The sequence below is a fragment of the Solanum verrucosum genome, unplaced genomic scaffold (genome assembly GCF_900185275.1).
Source record: "Solanum verrucosum unplaced genomic scaffold, falcon-dt-bn FXZP01000120.1, whole genome shotgun sequence".
NCBI lineage: Eukaryota > Viridiplantae > Streptophyta > Magnoliopsida > Solanales > Solanaceae > Solanum > Solanum verrucosum.
Genome location: NW_026020714.1, coordinates 943,618 through 966,575, shown reverse-complemented (window position 1 = coordinate 966,575; position 22,958 = coordinate 943,618). Strand labels below are relative to the sequence as shown.

The window sequence follows — 22,958 nt, the reverse complement described above, 5'->3', positions numbered from 1 at the left end:
TTTCTCACAAGCCTCAGACCATTGAAACTTAACTTTTTTCTTAGTCAGCTTAGTCAAAGGGGTTGAAATAGATGAGATCCCCTCAACGAACCTTCTATAGTAACCAACCAATCCTAAGAAACTCCTTATATCAGTTGGAGATGTGGGTCTAGGCCAGTTCTGCACTGATTTAATCTTCTGAGTGTCAACTTGAATCCCTTCACCAGATACAATGTGGCCTACGAATGCCATGAACTCAAGCCAAAACTCACACTTAGAAAATTTAGCATACAACTCTCTATCCTTGAGAGTTTGGAGGACTATTTTGAGGTGACTAGCATGATCATCCTCACTCCTCGAATAAATCAGTATGTCATCAATAAATACGATAACAAACATGTCAAGATACAACTTAAACACTCGGTTCATAAGATCCATGAATGTTGTAGGATCATCAGTCAAACCAAAAGACATAACAAGAAACTCATAATGACCATAACGGGTCTTGAATGTTGTCTTCGGGATGTCACTTTCTCTTACTTTCAACAGATGATAGTCGGATCAGAGGTCTATCTTAGAAAAGAAAGTGGCACCCTAAAGTTGGTCAAAAAGATCATCAATTCTCAGAAGAGGATACTTATTCTTTATAGTGACCTTGTTTAACTGGTGGTAATTGATACACATCCTAAGAGAACCATATTTCTTTCTCACAAATAAGTCTGGAGCACCCTAAGGTGAGATACTAGGTCGAATGAAACCCTTATCAAGAAGGTCTTTCAACTGCTCTTTTAACTTTTTTAACTCAGCTGGAGCCATTCTATATGGCGGAATAGAGATAGGTCGAGTATCAGGAAGAATGTCTATACCGAAGTATATTTCTCTCTCGGGAGGACTCTAAGAAGATCATCTAGAAAGACCTCTAAAAACTCACTCACAATTGGAACTTACTGAATAAGCGGTGTATCAACACTAGAGTCATTAAATCGGACTAAGTGATAGATGCACCCCTTAGAGACTAACTTTCTGGCCTTAAGGTACAAAATGAAACGACCCTTAGGCGTCGCTGAACTATTCCTCCACTCTAAGACATGCTCATTAGGAAACTGAAACTTGACTACTTGAGTTCTACAATCAACTGAGGCATAACAAGCATGATGCCAGTCGATACCTAGAATAATGTCAAAGTCCACCATGTCTAGCTCGACTAAGTTAGCCATGGTGTCCTTGTGTTTGACAGAGTTGGTACAATCACATTAAACTCTCTGCTAGAATATACTCACCAACAGGTGTGGAAACACTGAAGGGCTCAATAAGTCGTTCGGGAAGAATATATAACCTCATAACTACATAAGAGGTCACAAAAGATAGACTCGCACCTAGATCAAGTAATGCAAAACCTCAAAAGTAAAGACTTTGATCCTACCAATGACAACATCTGGTAAATTCTCCTTCTTATGGCGACTTGTTATAGCATACAAACAGTTTGCTCCTCCGCATGTCCCTAAAGTAGCTCTTCTTGGAGCAGCTCTATCTACCATAGCCGCTGAAGAAGATTGGGATCTGTTACCCCCATTACCTTGCCTGTTCTTAGGGCACTCTCTCATGAAGTGACCTGTCTGTCCACACTTGAAGCAGCCATTGGAGCCATCTCCACCACTACTTATATTAGGCCTATGATACTACTTTTTTTCTATATCAAATGAACTTTTGAATTTTCAACAACAATTCTCTTGTTATGATCATGGTGTAGACATTGAAATTTTTTGGGAATAAATCTTAGGAGAGTATAATCTTTAGATTTGTACTCAGAATCTTGATAAATAAAATTATGTTTTTTTTTGTGGTTGTAATTTATTTTTTGTCACTTTAAAATTTGTTGCAAACACAAAGTGTTTTCTATTTTTTAATTATCATAGAAATGGAAAGTTGATGTGATACATAATTTTTATTCTACTTTACAAATGAGTAAATTTTTTCATAAAAGTACTAGTTCTAATATCTTCAACTGAATGAGATATTAGATGATCAAGGTGTTTTTCTCAAAGAAACAAAGAGCATTGGAGAAGAAGCAGGGGCGGCTCAAACCCATTGGTGGCCTAAGGCCAAAATCAAACTAGAGGCCTTAAAAAAATTTATAAATGTTTTTATTTTAAATCTATTTTTCTAGCTTTTTGAGATGCAAAGTTGTTAATAATTTTTGTGTAGTCAATCTCTTCTAATAATTCCTTTTCAATCGATAATATAGCCAAACCACTTAATCTTTCTTGAGACATTGTCGATCTTAAATAAGATTTTATTATTTTTAATTTTGAAAAACTTCTTTCGGCTGAGGCGACTGTTACGGGAATTGTTAACATTATTCTATAAGCAATGTAAGCATTTGGAAAAGAATAAAGTCTTTTTATTTGATTGAGTATCTCAATTAGAGTATTGTCTTCTACTTTTATGATTTCCCTTAACACTTTTAATTCAAAAAATAAGTCTAAACTGTCAATATCGGAGTGAGTATTATGTTTTAAGGAACATTCAAGATTAAGACAATATTTTTTAAAATTCTCATCATCTAATGATCTCAATTTTTTCCCACTAAATAGAAAACCAAAAATATTTTCATATACTTCAAATTGTTCAAATCTATTTTGAAGTGAAAAGATGGCTTGGTCTACTATGTATAAGAAGTAATCAACTCTAAATGATTCTTCAAGAGATCTTGTGATTTCATTATCAACATTCTCATCAAATTGTTTTTTTCTATAAATTACACGTTTCTTACGAAATACAGGTTCAATATTCATCTCTAATGCAATTTCCTTAGCCGAAATCATAGCACTTGTAAATCCTTCTTCTCTATATGTTTTAAAAAAAGAAACTAAACCTCTTACTTGATCTATAGCGACATCAATATGCATATCTTTTGATTATAAACTTTTGCTAATTGAATTTACAGCAAATAGTACATCATACCAAATAGTCATACCCAATAAAAATTCAAAATTTTCAAGCTCAAAAATTGCTAAACAATTAGCTTCACTTTTAATTTTGGATCATCACTAACTTCTTCTAATTTAAATAAAGCATCTCTTATTTGTGGAGTTTGAAATCTTATTGCTTTAACACTTTCAATACGACTTTCCCATCGTGTTTGTGACAATGATTTAAGAGTTAAACTAGGTACACTATCTTTTAAAATTCTCCACCGCTTAGTAGACGAAGAAAATAGTGAATATATACATTGTACCACTCCAAAGAATGATATAGCTTTCGTACAAGAATTAACCATATCACAAAGTACCAAATTTAGATTATGACAACCACATGGTGTATAAAATGATCTAGGATTTATATCAAGAAGTCTTTTTTGCACTCCTTGGTGTTTTCCATTCATATTAGACCCATTATCATATCCTTGTCCTCTTAAATTACCAATATCAAGTCCAATACATTTTATTTCATCTAAAATAACTTCAAAAAGACCTTTTCCACTTGTATCATCCACTTTTAAGAATTCTAAGAAATATTCGGTTACATTTATTGGAGTTGTCGAAATATCTACACTCCGTATTATAAAAGACATTTGGTCTTGATGACTTGTATCTGGCGTGCAATCAAGTATGATAGAGAAATACTTTGTTTTTATAACTTTTTCAATAATCTTGTTCTTAATTTCACTTACCAATAAATTTATTAATTCATTTTGTATATTATGTCCAAGATAATGATTATGAATTTCATCATGTTTGATTCGTCGAATATGTTGTTGCATAATTGGATCAAATTCTGCAATCATTTCAATAAGACTCAAGAAATTTCCGTTATTTTCTTGATAGATTTTTTCATTTTTCCCCCTAAATGCCAAATTATTTCTTCCAAGAGTTTTTATGACGGAAATAATTCTTGACAATACATTTTTCCAATGTTCTCTATCTCTAGTAATTTGGTCTTGAATGTTTTTATCGATTGTTTTATTATTACGCATTCTAAATTCTAAATCAATCCATGAACTCATATTAATAATATGTTGGCTAGTTGTTTCATGGGTTCTAAGCTTAGTAGTAAGATTTTTCCAATCTCTACTACCTTCATTAGCTAACTTATTATTCTTTGCATTAAAGGTCGTATTAAATAACTTACAACAAAAACAAAATACCTTATTCAAATCTTTGGAATAAACTAACCATCTTCTTTCATGTCTTTCTCCATTTGCCAACTTTTGAAAATAATATGTAGTAGAAAAGTGCCTTAAAAATTTATCCTTTAAAAAACATGTGTCGGTAATTCTAATTGGTCCCTTTTCTACTAATAAGTCTCTTAACTTTGTATCAACAATATTCCATTGACTAGGATCATAGATATTTTTAGGAGTATGATTATTTAATTCATTTATAAGTTCTTGATTTTCTTGGGAATCTACATCCGACTTTTCACTAATTTCCTCTCCTTCTTCTTCTTTTTGGTTTATAGCATTATCAAACTCAACTTCAACTAAGTTTGTAACTTGTTCTTCTAAAGAGCATTCCCCTACCTTTTTTGATTTAATTTTATCATTGTTTTCCAAAAATTTATCAAGAGCACCTTTTTGAGATTTTATCAAGTTATCGACTTTTCTTTTTCTTTTAAGTTTTGAATGACCAGATTCATATTTTCTAGTTGACATATTAAAATCTAACAAATATTTTAAACACTATTTACAATATCAAATAAAAAAATATAATAAACATAAGACACAAAACAAAAATAATATTAGAAATTAGAATGATATTACCAAATTCAAAAGCTATGAAGACTTGATTTCCGAAAATGAATCGGGTTGCTGCAATATAATTTTCTCCAAATTTAAAATATAAATTATCAATAGAACAAGTAAATGTGTTTAGCTTTGAATAAGAGAGAGATGTAAGATTAGAAAAGAGAAAGTGAGAAGTAATAGAAGGGAGGATGATAGAATATATAAAAATAAAATTAGAAAAAATAATAAGGTAAGAAAAAGAAGATAACTTGTAAGTTAAAAAAAAGTACACAACTTTTCAACTTTTTATGGGAAAGTTAAAAAGTGATAGTCATATCTATGACTATCACTTCATTTAGCCGTTTACACTTATTGACTTAGTTCTAACAAATTTTTTTTAAAATTTAATCTTCCCTAATTAACTAAAAAATGGGGCCTTTGCATTTCTTTTCTTAGTTCTAATTTTTTTTTAAAATTTAATCCTACCTAATTAACTAAAAAATGGGGCCCCCTAAAATTGGAGGCCTAAGGCCAAGGACTTTTTTACAAGCCTTGCCAGCCGCCCCTGAGAAGAAGTTGTGAAGGTGTTTGAAAAGCAATTTAAAGAGAGCACTTTTAATGAAGAATATGCAATACTTGATTGCATACCTAAACTAATAACAGTAGACCAGCAGAAATCATGGACAAAACTGTTAAAATTTAGTGCATCTTAACTGTTTTTTTAAATGTTTACTTCTGCCGGTTTAGTTTACTGAGTCAAATAAATCAGTTTCTATTTCGTAGGAAGTCTACCTAGATAGGAGTCTCAGTAAGTTACTAGAGTTATTTTAGGAGCTAAAGTTAGTGGAACAGTTTATATAGCTGCTGCGTAATTGCTGTAAATCACAGTTTCAGGAATAACATTCTCTCTGTTCTATTTCCGTTATACTGCAAGCTTCTTCTTTATCTGCTTATTTTTTGTTTTATGGTATCGGAGCAGGACGTTGATCTGATTATTATTTTCATCTTCTTTTCTATCAAGTTTTATTAGTCTTGTTGGAGGAGATTGAAAGTTGTAGAGAAAGAAAAAAACTTGTGCAGTATGGAGTCGGTAAATGGGGGAAAGAGTTCAAATGCCCAGTTTTGTGTCGAGAAGCTTGTAGGGACAAACTACAAGTACTGGAGGACGTGTATGGAAGCTTATCTTCAAGGTCAAGACTTGTGGGATCTTATTGTTGGTGCTGAAGCAGAAATTCCAGCAAATACTGTGGAAAATGCAAAACCACGGAGAAAATGGAAAATTAAATGTGGTAAAACACTATTTGCTTTGAGGACTTCAATTGGCAGAGAGCTCATCGACCATGTACGTGATGTTAGCTCACCAAAAGAAGTTTGGGAGATACTTGAGAGATTGTTTACAAAAAAGAATACTGCAAGGCTACAACTGCTGGAAAATGAATTGGCAATGCTAACACAAGGAGGCATGTCTATTTCTAAATATTTCTTATGAGTTAAAGGAATTTGTGCTGAAATTTCAAAATTAGATCTTGATGAGAAGATCGGTGAAGCAAGATTGCGGCGATTTCTTATTCGAGGATTGAAGAAGGAGTACAATCCGCTTGTCACCTCCATTCAGGGTTGGACAAAGCAACCTTCGGTTGAAGAATTTGAAAACTTGCTTTCCAATCAGGAGGCATTGGCAAAGCAAATGGCAAAAAGCTTTGAACCAGATGCAACTCTCTTTTCAAAGGATAAAAATAAAAAGAAAATCATATCCTCGAAAAGCAGGAACAATGAAAAAAGATCCAATGGTGAAAAAACTACCGGTGGCAACTTTGAGAATAAAAGTGTTATTTGATATGGTAAAATTGGACGCATTAAGAAAAATTGTAGAGTGAGGATCTCAAATACAAATGTTACAAGTGAAAATGATTGAAACGAGCAACTCAAATGGGAGCGGTGCTTCACTGTAGAATTAGATGAACAAAGGAATATGATGATGTAGTTAAAGCTCTCTACAACAATGATAGTTGCATACAAGAATGGATCATTGATTCTGGTTGCTCTCATCATGTAACTGGAAATGATTCTCTTCTTTCAGAGTTGCGCCAACATAACAGAGAACGAGTTGTTGTTATAGTAGATAACTGGACATATCCAGTAGCTAATGAAGGAGTCCTGAAGATTGACGTTGGAGCTACAGGGGTTGTCAAGTTGAGTGATGTATTTCATGCTCCAGGTTTGAAGAGAAACTTAGTTTCAATTTCTCAAATCACTGATTCTGGAAAATATATTCCATTTGGTCTAAATTATGTGAAGATTCTGGACAACGTGAAGAACATATCTATTGATGTTGTTCTTACGGGTGAAAAGAAAGGTTCAATGTTTGTCATGGCAGTAGGAGAAGCCTATGTGAAGAACACAAGTCAAACAGATAGCGCAACAATTTGGCATGCTCGACTGGGTCACTTAGGATACCAATTGTTGAGGCAAATTTGTTCAAAGAAACTGGTGGATGGTCTACCAGCTCTGCAAAATGTTCATGAAGGTGTAGTTTGTCAAGGTTGTCAATTTGGGAAATCACATCGTCTCCCATTTCAAAGATCAAGAAATCGAAGATCCACTACGTTTGAACTGGTTCATACAGACTTGATGGGACCAATAAAAACAACAAGTTATGGTGGTTTTCGGTATGTCATGATACTTGTAGATGACTTCTGAAGATACACATGGGTGAAGTTCTTGAAGGAGAAGAGTGAAGCCTTGTCAAAGTTTGTTGAATTTAAAACTACTGTGGAGAAGGATTTTGAGGTAAAAGTTAAATGCTTGCGTAGTGACAATGGAGGAGAATACATGCCTGGTGCATTCTTTAAATATTGCGATGACAATGGTATTTCAAGGCAAATGACATGCCCTAACACCCCCTAACAGAATGTTGTTTCTGAAAGGAAAATGGCTCATCTTGCTTCTTCAAGCCTTTCCTGGTTGCATGATAAAAATCTCCCTCGAGAGCTCTGGGCTGAAGCTATTCAATGTGCATGTTATGTGATAAATCGTTTGCCTCCATGGCCAGGAAAAGCGAAATCCCCTTTCGATATTCTATAACATGAAAAGCCAAATGTAAATTACTTTCGGGTATTTGGTTCAACTTGTTATGTTCATATTCCAAAATCCTTTCGAACTAAACTTGACCCGAAAGCAAAAAAGTGTATCTTTGTTGGCTATGATTCTTATAGAAAAGGGTGGAGGTGTATGGACCCTGAAACCAAGAAATTTGTCACTTCCAGAGATATTGTGTTTGATGAAATATCATCCTATCATTCTGCCCAGAAAACTAACAATCAAGAAATGATTCTTGATGTTGATCAAGAACATTTGGAGTTGATTCCAAAGAGAAATTTGCAGGCTTCAAATAATGATGAAAGCCCAAATTCAGATGGTGTTGAACAACAAACTAAAAGGAGGTCAACAAGAGAGAAAAGACAACCAAGTTACTTCAAAGATTATGAGGTACACTTGAACAACTGCTCGATTACTTCATGTTTCTTTACAGGAGTATTAGATGAACCAGTAAGCTTTGAAGAAGCCAAAGGTCATCCTGAGTGGGAAACAACTATACAAGAAGAAATTGATGCTCTGAACAAAAATCAGACGTGGGAGTTGGTGTTGAAGCCAGAAAATTGCGGGCTTATCACTTGCAAATGGATTTTTCGTTTGAAGAAAAATGCAGATGGAGTTGTCGACAAATACAAAGCTCGGCTTGTCGCACGTGTTTTTCTCAAATTTATGGGCTGGATTATGAGGACCATTTTTTTCACTTGGAGCATCTATGAACTGGAAGTTGTGGCAGCTAAACGTAAAAAACACTTTTCTTTATGGAGAATTGGATCGTGAAGTGTTTATGGAGCAGCCAAAAGGATATGTCTCTATGCATTATCCTCATTATGTTTGCCGATTAAAGAAAGCGTTGTATCGCCTTAAACAAGCACCACGTGTTTGGTATAGTAAAGTTGCTCAATACTTTATATTTTGTGGTTTTAAAGTTTTCGATGCTGATGCTAGTCTATTTATTAGAATCAAATGTGCATCTGATGGTCTTATTATATGTGGAAGACATGATCATTACTGGTAATAATGATGCTGAAATCTCAATGTTGAAAAGTGATCTTTCGGTTCGATTCGAGATGAAGAATTTGGGGGAAGTGAGTTGTTTTCTTGGTCTGGAAGTAGAAAAAACAGATCAAGGATATTTTATTTCTCAAAAGACATATGCAAGGAAATTGTTGCAGCGCTTTGGCATGGGGAAGTCGAAAGAAAAAGCCACTCCAATGGAACCACATCTAAAGTTAATGAAAGCTGAAGGAAAGCCATTAAAAGATGTCAAAAATTTTCAGCAACTTGTTGGTAGTTTAATTTATTTAACTATCACAAGACCAGAGATAGCTTACTCCTTTGGAATTGTTTCTTAGTTCATGCAGTGACCAAGAAGTTCACACCTTGATGCAGCAAGGAGAATTCTTCGTTATGTGAAGGGCTCACTTGATCATGGTCTTATGTATAGAAGACATGAAACTTTTATACTCGATGGATTTACCGACGCGGATTGGGCTGGAGATGTGAATGATAGGCATTCAACTTCAGGGTATTGTTTCAATACTGGTTCAGCAATGGTATCTTGGTGCAGCAAGAAGCAACTATGGCTGCACAAGAATGTATGTGGTTGAAGAGACTAATAGGAGAGATGTTGTGCAAAGTTGATTACGCTATTCAAATTAGATGTGATAATGAAAGTGCTGTCAAGCTTGCATCAAATCCAATTTTTCATGGTCGAACGAAGCACATAGAGGTTCATCATCACTTCATTCGAGAGAAAGTGTTTGGATCAAGAAGTTATTTTGAAAGGAATTTCTACAAATGAGCAAGTCGCGGACATATTTACAAAGGCCTTAATAAAGCCTAAGTTTGAATATTTCAGGGCTGCTCTTGGAGTTACTGATCGTAAGCATGCACTAAGGGGGAGTGTTAAAAATTAGTGCATCTTAACTGTTTAGTTTACTGAGTCAAATAAATCAGTTCCTATTTCGTAGGAAGTCTACCTAGATAGGAGTCTTAGTAAGTCACTAGAGTTATTTTAGGAGTTGAAGTTAGTGGCGCAGTTTATAAAGATGCTGCGTAATTGCTGTAAGTCACAGTATTCTCATTAAATAGTGACAGTGTATGTGTGCCGGATGATTTTTCAGGAAAATTCTTTCAAAGTTGTTGGTAAATTATCAAAAAGGATATTCTGAAAATAGTAGTGTCTTTTTTTTGTGGCATGGAATTACCAAGGTTTGTGACTCATACGAACCAGGTCCTTATTCCAAAATTTGACAAAGAGTTGGTAAAATACAACACAGAGAATATCAGTCCTACTATGATAGACAGGGGAAGTAACAAGGCAATACTATGATCAATATGTTTGGTGCATGGAAAAAACACAAATTCCTTCGATAAGACTTCGCACCAAAAGAATCAAACAACCACATGCATAGAGATATTAACAGTTTTGGTGCTTACGTGATGAAGATTCTAAGGAGCCTAGATATATACAAAAAAAAAAATGTCATAGCCTAAATATAATGGCCTAACAAACACAAAATTTGAAAACATTAAATATATTCAGCCTTATGCTTTCCATTTGTTCGATGTACAATTTATAACCAAAACATGTTTAACAAGGGTACACAAAATTGAATATAATTACACCATCATCCAATATGGTAAAATATATTTATTATAGGTAAAATTGAAAATGAAAGTACAACGGTTGGCTTGCATAAGAAATTCAAAAGCAAAGTCCTTTATTATGATTTGATTCTATCACATCACCCTTGACGACGAGGCTGATGAGGAGCAGCGATCAAATATAGGTTACTCTTTCTAGCACAAGTTAATCCAGCAGACTCAGTCAAGTCCAAATCACTTGGTTTGATTCCACTAGGAAGTTTCCAATCAAAGTGATACAATAATTGTGCCAGTGGAAAATAAACATTAGCTAAGCCAAATGATATCCCAGGACAAGTCCTCCTTCCACTACCAAAGGGAAGATATTCAAAATTATTACCAACAAAATCCATATAATTATGCTCAAATCTTTCAGGTTTAAAGCTTTCTGCGTCATTCCAATATTTAGGATCTCTTCCAATAGCCCATGTATTAACCATAACTTTTGTTTTCAAGGGAATAGTGTAGCCGCTTATGTCTACTTCTTCCCTACATTCTCTTGGAATCAAAAGGGGAAATGGAGGATGGAGTCTGAAACTTTCTTTAACGACCAACTTTAGGTATTTCAATTTTTCGACATCATTTTCATCAAATGATTCTTTACCTTTGAACGCGTTTCTTACCTCTGCTTGAGCTTTGGAGAGTAAATTTGGATTCCTCATCATTTCCACCATGGCCCAATCAATTATTGTTGATGAAGTCTCTGTTCCCGCAGCAAACATGTCCTTCGTTTATGAGCAAGTAAATTACTTATTTTCAATGGCAAGCTACAATATTGTTGGCTATAGATTCAACAAAATTCAATAGCTTTAGTTCAAATTTTGTATATTTAGTAAAACTTATATATATATATATATAGAATCTAGTAAACAAAGAAAGTTATGATCTAGAATTCATAAACTAATAATTCTAGCTTTGCTACTACTTATATTTGGCTTATGATACTACCTACGTTCTATATAGAATGTACTTGAATAACAATAAGAAGGAAAATGTACTTACAAAAATAATAGCTTTGATATTGTCGTTGGTGATTGGAAATTGAAAACCTCCCTCTTTCATTAGTCTTAGCAATGTGTCAACTAAATTACCTTCACCTCCTAACTCGCCATTATTCTTGTGCTCATTGATGATGTTTTCAAGAATGACATCTAACTCATGGTGAGCATCCATAATTTTACCCTTCATTCCACATAACACATGAAGAAATTTTAGTGATGGCAATATATCAGCTACATCAAATCCTTCCAAAAAGCGTGACGCTTTTTTAACAAGTAGTATAAGTTTGTCTTGCTCTTTTAATACTTTCCCAAAGGCTGATCTACAGGTCATAGAGCTTGTGAATTGGTAAAACTTTTGTGTTGCATTAACTGTCTCACCAGAAGACGATCGAAAAAATTCAATCATACGAAGAACTTCATCTTGTCTAATAGAGCTGAATGACTTAACATTTTTGGCATTAAGCAATTCCAATAGACATATTTTACGCATTTGTCTCCAGTAATCTCCATAGGGGGAAAAGACAATATCAGTTTCATTATAAAAGAGAATTTCGGCAGCTAGAAGCTTGGGCCTAGATGCAAAAGCGAGGTCATGAGTTTTTAATACTTGTTTGGCCATGTCAGGAGAAGTAACAACAACTAGAGAAACTTCACCTAGTTGAACGTGCATAATTGGTCCATATTTTTTGGCTAAATCTCTAAGGACTTGATGTGGAAGTCCACCTAGCAAATGAAACATGCTTCCAATTAAAGGTAATTTCCATGGACCAGGAGGTAGTTTTTTGGTTTTGCTATTGGAATTCTTCCATTTAATTAACAAAAAGAGGGAAGACACAAAAAGGAAAAGGGAAAAGAAGTTGAAGAAATGCATATTTTGGGAGGGTAATTTGGCTTGATAGGTTCTGCAAAGTGTTGTTGCATATGCTCTTTTAGAGCCTTTTTGCTTTGGAAAGAAATGACATTTTTGTAAGGGGATGGGGTGTAGTGTTGATGATATGCCAAGAACTCACACGTTTAGAAGATGAGAATAATGAAAATGACGATGTAAAGATGAATGTGTAGAAAGATAGTACTATGAATAATAATATCCGGAACAAGTTGAGATGTCCATTGGTAGAATCACAATCAATAAAGTAATTAGCATTTTATTTGGTAAAAAGTAAATAAAGAAAAACTTTTTAAAATTTATTATTATGAACAATAATATACCTTTCAATTTTGTCAGTTAAAACTAATATACCACTTGTTATAAAAGTGACTCATATATACCCTTGTTGTTATACAAATGACCCACATATACTCATTTCGTCTACTAGAAGTGAAAATTTTTTTTATTAATTTTTCATAAAAATTATAATCCTTGTAGAGGTATATTTGATCCTTCTCAAACGTTTTCTTTTTTCTAATTTGAATTTATTATTTTGATGGTCAAATTCTTTTTCCACTTATTTTCTTGTAAAATTTATTATAGATGCCGTAAATTTTTTTTTTACAAATATAAAAATTAAATTACAATTTAGCTGCCAAAACAATAGTTTTAATTTTTTTTCTTTTTTTCGTTCACACTTCTTTCTTTTTATTTATATTTATTTTACTCTAAAGAATGCAATTGAAAAATGAAATAAGACTAAGAAACTCAAATAATAATAATCAAAGAAGTCACAAAATAATTTATCTGTGAAAAAAATCAAATTCATGATTTAAAAAAAATTAAATATATATTTTTATTTTTATTTTACTTTTGTAACGGTATATGTGAGTCACTTTAGTAACGATAAGAGGTATATGTGAGCCAATTTTGTAAAAATAGGGGTATATGTAAATTATTTTTATAACGAGGGATATATCAACTCTAAATGACAAAGTTGAGAGGTATATTACACCTTTTTTCATACTTTATATCTCATACTAAAAAAACTCCTAATTCTATCACGCCTATAGCCAACAAAATGAAAGATGTGGACTAGACATGAATACTGAAAATTAATTGAGTGGAGGAAAGTAGGAGGATTGGGGAAAGTAGGGGAGGGGTTACCTATGATAATTGATCCTAATAATATTAATATGATTATGACATGTGTGGTGGAATGGGTGACATGTGTCATGCATTTCTATAAAATTATCACGAAAGAGATCAAGAAAAAGATGATATCCTATGTATATTATGTCATGACAATTTGCATGATATCATACGTATATTATGTTACATATGATTCATATGTTTACTTGTTCAATTTTATATAAATTTAAGTATTTACTTGTATATATTCAATGTTAGGGGAATAAATGTAAAATGACGTCAAGTTAAATGGTACATTTATATATTATGCATTTTTAATTTGATTTCATATGATATTTATACCCTCTAATTTTGGATATACACAAGTAAATACTTAAACTTGTGTAGAGTTGAACAAGTAGACACACACGTCTCACTTGGCGTTTTATGTTACACTTCGTGTCCTACGCGATATCCTATGTGGCGAGTATTATGTCGTAGGATGTAAGTGTCTACTTATTCAATGTATATTTTTAAATGCCTACTTGTGCATATCCAAAATTAAAAGAAATAAATACTAGATGAGGCCAAGTTATAGTTGAGGACATCTTTATGTTTTATGAAAAAGAAAAAAAAAACAACATGGCGATATTATTATACTATTATTGAGCTTTCAACATATACCAACATTTTTTTATTCAAAACATATTATACATTCACTAGTAGCAGTCATACGCATATACAAATAACATCACTCTTGACAAGTTGCTTCAATAGACCTGAGTGAAGTCCAAATCACTTAGATTGATTTTAGTAGGAAGTTTTTAATCAAAGTGATACAACAATTAAGCTAGGGGGAAAAAAACATTTGCTAAACCAAATGATATCGAAGGGAGATCCTCCTTTCTACGTCATTCTCATATTTTGGATCTCTTTCAATAGCCCATACATTAATCATTAGTTTTGTTTTCATCAAAAGTTTCTTTTTCTCTGAAAGCGTTTCTTACCTTAGCTTGAACTTTGAAAAGTAGATTTGAACTTCTCATCAATTATTGTTGATGAAGTCTCTGTTCCTGCAACAAACATGTCCTTTATTTATGAGCAAGTTAATTACTGATATTCAGTGGTGGAGCTACCATATTGACTACGGATTCAATAGATGATCAACAGCTTTAGTTCAAATCTTGTACTTTCCCAAATGTTGATCTACAATTCATAGAGCTCGCAAATGTTGATCTACAATTCTAGTTACAATTCAAATCTTGTAACTAGAGAAACTTCACCTAATTAAAGGTGCATAATCTGTCCATATTTTTGGCTAAGTCTTTAAGTGCATGATGTGGAAGTTCACCAAACAAATAAAACTTGCTTCCAATCAAAGGTAATCTTTGGTTTTGCTATTGGAATTCTTCCATTTAATTAACAAAAAGAGGGAAGACACAAAAAGGAAAAGGGAAAAGAAGTTGAAGAAATGCATATTTTAGAAGATGAAAGTAATGAAAATGAAGATGGTTAAATGAATATTGTGTGGATAAATTAATTAGGAGAGATGGTATTAATAATAATAACAATAATATTCGGGATAAGATAAGATGTCCATTGACAGAGTCACAATCAATAAAGGAGACTCAATTGAATTTCCTTCTTTAAAGTTGATATTACATGCATTGGGCAGAAACTATTTTATAAGAGAAATTTTCATCATAGGAAATGATGTGAAACAAAAAAAGATATGAAAACAATCCCAAGTCTTATCAAATTATCTTTATTAAAGCCACTTTAAAATCATTTGACTTGCATCTTTTTATTATGCAGATTCAGGTATTTAGGATTATCTACAGGCATTTCGTTGAGATCAGTTCATCTACTCTTCAACTTTTGGTGAGACCTCCCTGCTTTCGGAGGACTCCATTTTTATTGCTCTATGAAAATGAGGATGTTCATGAGATGAGTGTGTAGATATAATAAAAAAGATAGAATATTAACGATAATATCCGGGACAAGGTGAGATGATTCATGAATTGGGCAGAAACTATTTTGTGTGTATATACTTTTGAATTTGGTTAATATAATAAGAGAAATTTTCATGACATTGGAGTTTGATGACATTGGGATAATCTAATCAATTTGGCCTATCAATTTTTGTTAGATAGTTCTTCTGTCTCAATTTGTATGACACTGTTTAATTGGGCATGAAATTTAAGAAATAAGGAAAGACTGTTTTAAGTTTATTAAATTATTTTTATGAAAGTCACTTTAATGCTTATTTTTTAATTGATTATAAATAATTCCATCTTTAATCCTTGAAATTATTATACTTTATATCTTACACTAAACAATTTCTTAGTATTAAGTATTTATTTTCGAATCATTTTTTAAAACCTAATAGTAAACATTAACAAATAAATATATTGTGATAAAATAGGAATTCAATTTTTTGTAATGAATGTGTAAAGTAAGTAGAAATGCTACAAATAAAAACAAACAAATTTAGTATTAAATAGAGCTTGTCGTTTTTGAAGAGTTTTCTTGATGTATGTCACTGACATATCCTTTTTTGTCTTTATTTGACCCCAAGAATGGATTGGATCTATGAAAGATTGTGACTACACATAGAGTGATGGAAAATAATTGGGGGTAGGGGTTGTCTATGATAATAAATCCCAATAATTTTAACATGTGTGGTGCAATGAGTGACATGTGTAGAGTTGAACCAGTAGATACATAAGTCTTATCTGGTGCCCTATGTGGCACTTTCTAAAAATTATTATGAAAGAGAAGGAAAAAAATACATAATATATAAATATATCGTTTTATATGATTTTATATAATATATATATCCTCTAATTTTGGATGTACACAAGAGACACTTAAATTTGTATAGAGTTGAACTAGTAGATACATAAGTCTTACCAGGAGTCCTATGTGGCAATTTGTATTTTATGCGACATTCTATATGTCATCCTACACATATTATATCACGTAGGATGTGAGTGTCTAGCTTATACAAGCTTAAATGTTTACTTGTGCACCCCAAAAATCGAAGGGTATGTGTAATGACCTAGAAGGTCATTTTTGAAAATTTCTGTAAAATTACCGTTTTACCCCTCCTGATAGCTGCCCTGAGTTATCTCTTATTGGTTTGTGAAGTTGGTTTTGAAAGTTAAGTAAAAGGTTGAGATTTTTGGAAGTTTTTAGTTTTGGAAGGCTTAAGTTGGTTAAAAGTGGTTCTCGGTGTCAATCAGATTTTCGAGTCTCAAAATGAAATTTCTTCAATTCCATCAATTCCTAAATGTGGAATTTGGCATAGGAGCGTCGTCAGTTTCAAATTCAGAGTTGTTTCGTGGATTTGGGGTCTTAAGTTGGAAGTTTGGGTAATTTTGGCCTTTGAGTTGACTTTGGTCAACATTCAGAGTTTAGATACTCGGATAAGATTTTCGACAGTTCTATTGAATTCGGGGAATGATTAAGGCCTATGATAGGTGTTGATTGATTTTTCAGAGGTCCTTAGGTTAGTTTGCTCTTTTTGAGTGCTAAGTTAGTTAATTGCGATTTTCACGGAATTCAGGTCAAGGAGACCCCGAATTCATCTTTTGATGGTTTCATTGAATCTGAAACGTCAAATACAGTTGGGAAGCATACTTTGTTTGGGTGTACGGGGTTCCAAACAAATCTCGAGGGTCCTTTCGTAGACTTGTGTTTTGGCTGAGTTTTTTCTTAGTCTGGTGCCTTCGCATTTGGGAGGGTTGGTTACGTTAGCGATTTACCCATCGTGATCGCAAAGGGTAGTTTTGGCGGGGTTTTGGGTCAATTTGACCCAGTTTTCTAAATTGTTTGATATGAGTGTTGTTAAATTTAAAATATTATTGTGAATATTTGTTTGAATAGATTGTATTAATACGAATACCTCTCGGAAGGAAAAAGCTCAAGTGCCAGAGTGATTACTTCAATATTTGAGGCAAGTGAACTTCTAGACCTTATTTGGAGTTTCCATTCCCAAAATTTTCCCTTTCTAATTTATCTTTTAACTCTAGGTTTTTTCTTTTAATTTTAATCATCATTATCAACACAATGAAATTATTTAGATTTGCAAAAAGTATCAAGAATAGCTAGAAGCTTCAAGCACTACACCAAAAATGATCTTGCTAAATAAATATTTTTAACGATAATTAGTATTTTTAGTAAATATTTTTAAAGCCTATAATGACATTGGATTCAATGATAATTAGCTAATATTGATAAAGACTTTAGCATTCTTTATTAATGTATATATTTATTATCGCTAAAAATTATTTTTTGTTACCGTGAAGAGTTTGAGTCATGAATACTCAAATTTCAAAATAATTTAAATAAAAATTGTCCTTTAGGGAAACATGACTACCCCTGCAATACTCTTATGTCCCACATTTATACTATTATTGGCGTGCATATGATTCTTTTCATAAACAATATTGGCATAACAATTCAGATCATAGAGAGAAAAGAAATGTGAATTACATTGATGTCACAACCCAGACCGTCGTTATTGGCACCCACACAAACCCTCTGGTGGGAGAATCATTACTACAACCCAAACAAACAAATTTTATGAAAACTAAGACATTTAAAGATACGGAAGCAGGTTTAAATGACTATAAAAATGGAGTCCCCATAAACTCCAAGGTTTTAACAAACAACTAACCAAACTAATGCGGAAGAACACCCACTAGAACCTGAAAGTCATTGTACCAAAACTCTATTAACGACAAGTCTAAGAACAAGGGTACAACCCCGAAACTAAACAACACCTTAAACAAAAGTCGGAGTCCGAAAAGAGTAGACTTAAACAAGAAAGATCCATGGCAGCCTGAAAAAACTGGATCACCCTTCAATCCGGTCACGCTCAATAGTCACCTAGCTGAGGTCTATTAATAGCCACCTCAAGATGTCCTGTACTCAACAAAGAAAGAGCAAGTGCAGTATTAGTACACAACCACAGTGTACTTGTAGGATCACACGGCTATCCTATTAAGTGCAACATACATAAGTCATTACAACAATATAATAACATGCATACACCGAATATACACAATATCGATATCATTTACGAACAACGAACAATTTCATATTTATCAAAATATACAGGTATGTCAAATCAATGGTCCTCTCATGAAAGCCACACACAAAATGTTAGTATAACGGAACGTGGTACCCGATCTAATGTTTATGTCGGAACGTGGCAACCAATCCCATGTTTATGCCAAAACGTGGAAACCGATCCAATGTTTATGCCGGAACGTGACAACCGATCCAAGTTAGTGTGTCGAAATGCAACACCAAATCCATTCGACAAGCCACAATCACAATCATAAGTATATTCTCAAAATCATACAATCAAGTCATGATTCATGTCATTCATCATTCATCTATCATCATCCACAAGTAGTGTGATCAATAGTGCAACATTCACATACATACACGTATTATAATGAAGCAAGAACAAACATATATCACACAATCATGAAATCATAACCATCACCTACCTTGAATTCAAGCTTGAATCCCCTAAGGCACTTGAATCTTCCTTTCCGGATTCTTCTCGCTTGTTAGTGGTCTAAAAATATACAATTAACGCAAGGATCAACAATCAAAGGTCTAATTATCCGAATTATAACAAACCCAATAACACTAGACCAAACCCAAGATCCTAATACCCAATTTAGGGCTTTTTCCACCATTAGTTTCACATCAAAACCCTTCCCCCACAATAATTACCTACAAATTTACATTCTACGGATCGAAAAATGGATTTGGGGAGTGAAAACCTTACCTTTAGCCTCAAGAATGGTGGAAAACTGTCAAGAAAACCCTTGGGGTCGTTCCTTAGCTCTCAAAGTCAAAAAGTACAAAATAAAATGTTTTTGGGGTTTTATTTTAGACTTAAGTCGCATCTATCCCGCTACGGCGGGATGCACGGAGACAGAATGCTGGAATTTGAATTCCAAGCCCCCATTTCACAACACACCCTCAACCCTTGACATTCAAAATCCACTCGTTCACGCTAAGATCATTTTCAGGAGTTCTACTTGCCCGAATTCAATTATGTAAAGTCGTACGGGTTCCTTAACGTCTTAGCTATCCACTCACACAATCAATTTCATTATTACACTTCTCATTCATTACCAGATTTCTCGTCTAACTCTGATTTCGTCCAAATCTAGACTAAGTTAGGAAATTTCAAGTTACTACTCAAAAGTTTTCTGATCCCAATTCTTTCTCCATTGTCTTTCTCCTAACGACGAAATCAGGTTGATACAATAGATACTAATTTACCCATCACTCGTCCCTGAGTGATCAACTAGGGAAGACTAGCTGAAGTAAGGGTAGAGTAGTATCTAAAACATCGAATTACTGGGGATACTTGTCTCGCATGTCCTTAGTTTTCGGACATCGTGATCAAGAATTTCAACCGATTCTTCCTCACACCGAAGGCCTTGTTTAACAACACTGAGTCTCCCTTTATGAAATAATCCTCAACCCCAGCCAACCAATTGAATACCTATACATCCTCCCATACAATGCTTAAATGAAGTCATCACAATACTCGAATGATAATAATTGTTGTATGTACACTTAGCTAACCACAAAGTTATTCCCAATAACCACCAAAGTTGATCGTACACATGTTTGCAACATGTTATCAAGGACTTTGACACAAACATCAGGACAAATCCTTTCTCACATAACCATGATAAAATCCTAAATCAAAACTCGCCACAATTAGAGATGAACTTGAACCAACCAACACACAATCATAATACCCAACAAATCATAGTTCTTATCAACATCTCCATCTCACAACCCAATTTCCCATGAGCTTAAGTTATAAACATTTGATATTTAAACATTAGATACTCATAGAGGGATATGTACAAGCATACAAGCCCTCTAACCACACTATCAAATGTTGGATTTATCAATTGTAGATTACCTCTTAAGAACAGTAGAATTGAACCCAATGATCCCCATATTCAACCACACACAATCAATACATGACCTCGACGACTAGATGAATGTTAAGATTGTCGGACAACCACAATTAAACATGGTAGCTCTTCTATGAGCTCTCATAAGCAAGTGGTACATGTCGAACCACTAAAATACTTTAACAACTCCAAGACAACATAACACCAATTATGTCATTCGAAATAACCAAATCTTCCCAATTTTCCCACTCAACCAAGAGAACATCACAGGATTTGGTACCCCTGATCCACCACTAGGGATCCACCCACAAAAGTGAAAATACATGAGAGCATAACTAGTGAATCATACTCACAATACTAACAACCATCATAACACTCCGACCATTTACCTTATTATAACCTAACATTTTTTTAAAATAAAACCTTTTTTAGGTACTTAACAATCAATAGTAATAGACTTTACAACTCAACCCAGGTGTAAGTCCTTTCAAATGCTCAACACCAGGTACAATTGATCATTTCTCAGCTTGCCAATTCATACCTTGACAACATATCTCACCACAAATGTAGACTTACAACGAAAAACATGAATTGTAAATTCAATCGTATAACACAATCCCCTTATTTATCAAAATTAGCTTTTACCTTGAAGATTTTTATGAATTCATGGATCTTCACTTATCATTGATCACAACTCCATCGATCTTACAATATCCTTCGCTAAAATTCCATCGTACTCATTACTAAACTCAAAAATAAAACCAAAACACTTATCATCACACTCAAGCTAATATTTGTACACTCATTTCTCAAGTCATTTCCAATAGTTTTTAATCAAATCTGATGCACTCGTGACACTATTACCATAGCCACAGAAAAACGAATAGAATCACGCGCCTCTAATCCCAATTATCTATCCCTCTGAAGATATTTCTTTAGTCTTTGCAACCAAATAAAATATTCTTGTTCTCGCCTCTCTCTAAAGGATGTGCTACATCCCACTATTTTCTTCATTATGACTCCAGCTATTTAATTTCTATTCGAATGGTGTCCCACCATCTCTTAAAAATTTCCATACAACCATGTTACTCACCAAATATTAGCAAATCACAACCTTAGATACTCGCAAGTCGTAATTACCATACAAAAATTCGCTTAACCACAATTTTATTATATAGTTGCATCCCGTCACAATCCATCAGGAACTCTTATTACCATTACGCTCAATCAGCCTTGACTATCACTACGAAGCCAACATTTCATCAACACGACACCTCAAACTCAGGTAAACTCATCAAATTCAAGGACTAACTCCATTTTATACGCACCTTTTTGCTAAATACTTCAATTTCCTTCACCCAGGTATACTCAATGGGACTTTATTTATCCATAAGATGGTCATTCCGATATCAATATACTCATTTATGGCTTAAGATAAATTTACCAGACCTCATACCACCCTCATTCTTCTTAACAAACAAGACAGGAGCACCCCATATGGAAGCACTAGGACGGATGAAACCTTTATCATAAAGTTCTTGGTTTTGAGCCTCAATCTCTCTTAATTCTCCTGGAGCCATACGATACGGAGGGATGGAAATGGGGCGAGTGCCAATTTCCAAGTCAAGGTAGAAATCTACATCCCTATTCGGAGGCATACCAGGCAAATATGTAGGAAACACTTCCTTAAACTCAAACACCACAGGAACAGACTCAATAGAGGGAGACTCAACCTCAATATCCCAAACATGAGCCAAGTAAGCCAAACATGCCCTACCAGTTTCCTTGCACGAATGGAGGATATGATCATAGCTAGCTTAAGCTTGTACACCCATTCCCACTCTAATCTTTCCCTATCGGGGATCTCTAGAGTTACCGACTTAGTATTACAATTAAGCCCGATATAATAGGGGGACAACCAAGTCATGCCTAAGATTATATCAAGTCAGTCATATCCAGCATAACCAAATCAACCCAAATCTGAAAATTCATAAACACAACAAGACAACACGTTATACATGGGTGACTATGGCTAACCCTTCAACTAGGGTAAAAACATGGATGGGAGCATCAGGTATATCACAAACCACATCAAATCCCAAGGCAATTGAACTGACGCATACAAATAAGTAGAACCCAGATCAAACAAAACAATAGTCATCTGAGCACAGACAAGAATAACTCTTGTGACCACTGCATCAAACCCTCAAACTCGATCTTACCCGAAAAAACATAAAACTGAGCCATGTTGATGAGTCCACTATTTGGACTCATTTAGGGCTTGATTTTAATAGATTTACTGTCCTCAAATGCATATTTTGTCTTAATAACTGATGAAAATCCTTGAGTTTCAGGTATTTGGAGTTACAGACAAAACATGGACACTATTGAGCAAAAAGGAACAAGGCAGCTGAAAGAACGAGGAAAAAAAGACCTGAGGAACGCCTAAACCATTGGGCGAGTAACCGAATGGCCTTAGTCTCGCTTAATGTTACAGTGTGCCAAGCCCTGAAGGACAAAATCAAATAGGTGATAGAAAGGAGCAG

At 33.9% G+C, this 22,958-nt stretch overlaps 2 protein-coding genes across 2 annotated transcripts in view; both read right to left on the bottom strand.

Annotated features, from left to right (window-relative positions):
* The window catches only part of LOC125812503 (premnaspirodiene oxygenase-like), a 103,816-nt gene extending 91,439 nt beyond the window's left edge, over nt 1-12,377 (bottom strand). Inside the window, exons 1-2 of the mRNA XM_049491979.1 lie at nt 11,450-12,377; nt 11,052-11,172 (exon numbers count right to left, since the gene is read on the bottom strand). Coding sequence (XP_049347936.1) covers nt 11,052-11,172; nt 11,450-12,319 — 991 coding nt within the window. The 5' untranslated portion in view covers nt 12,320-12,377. The remainder of the gene's footprint in view (nt 1-11,051; nt 11,173-11,449) is intronic.
* The window catches only part of LOC125812599 (premnaspirodiene oxygenase-like), a 105,648-nt gene that overhangs the window by 50,912 nt on the left and 31,778 nt on the right, over nt 1-22,958 (bottom strand). The gene's annotated exons all lie outside the window — the stretch shown is intronic.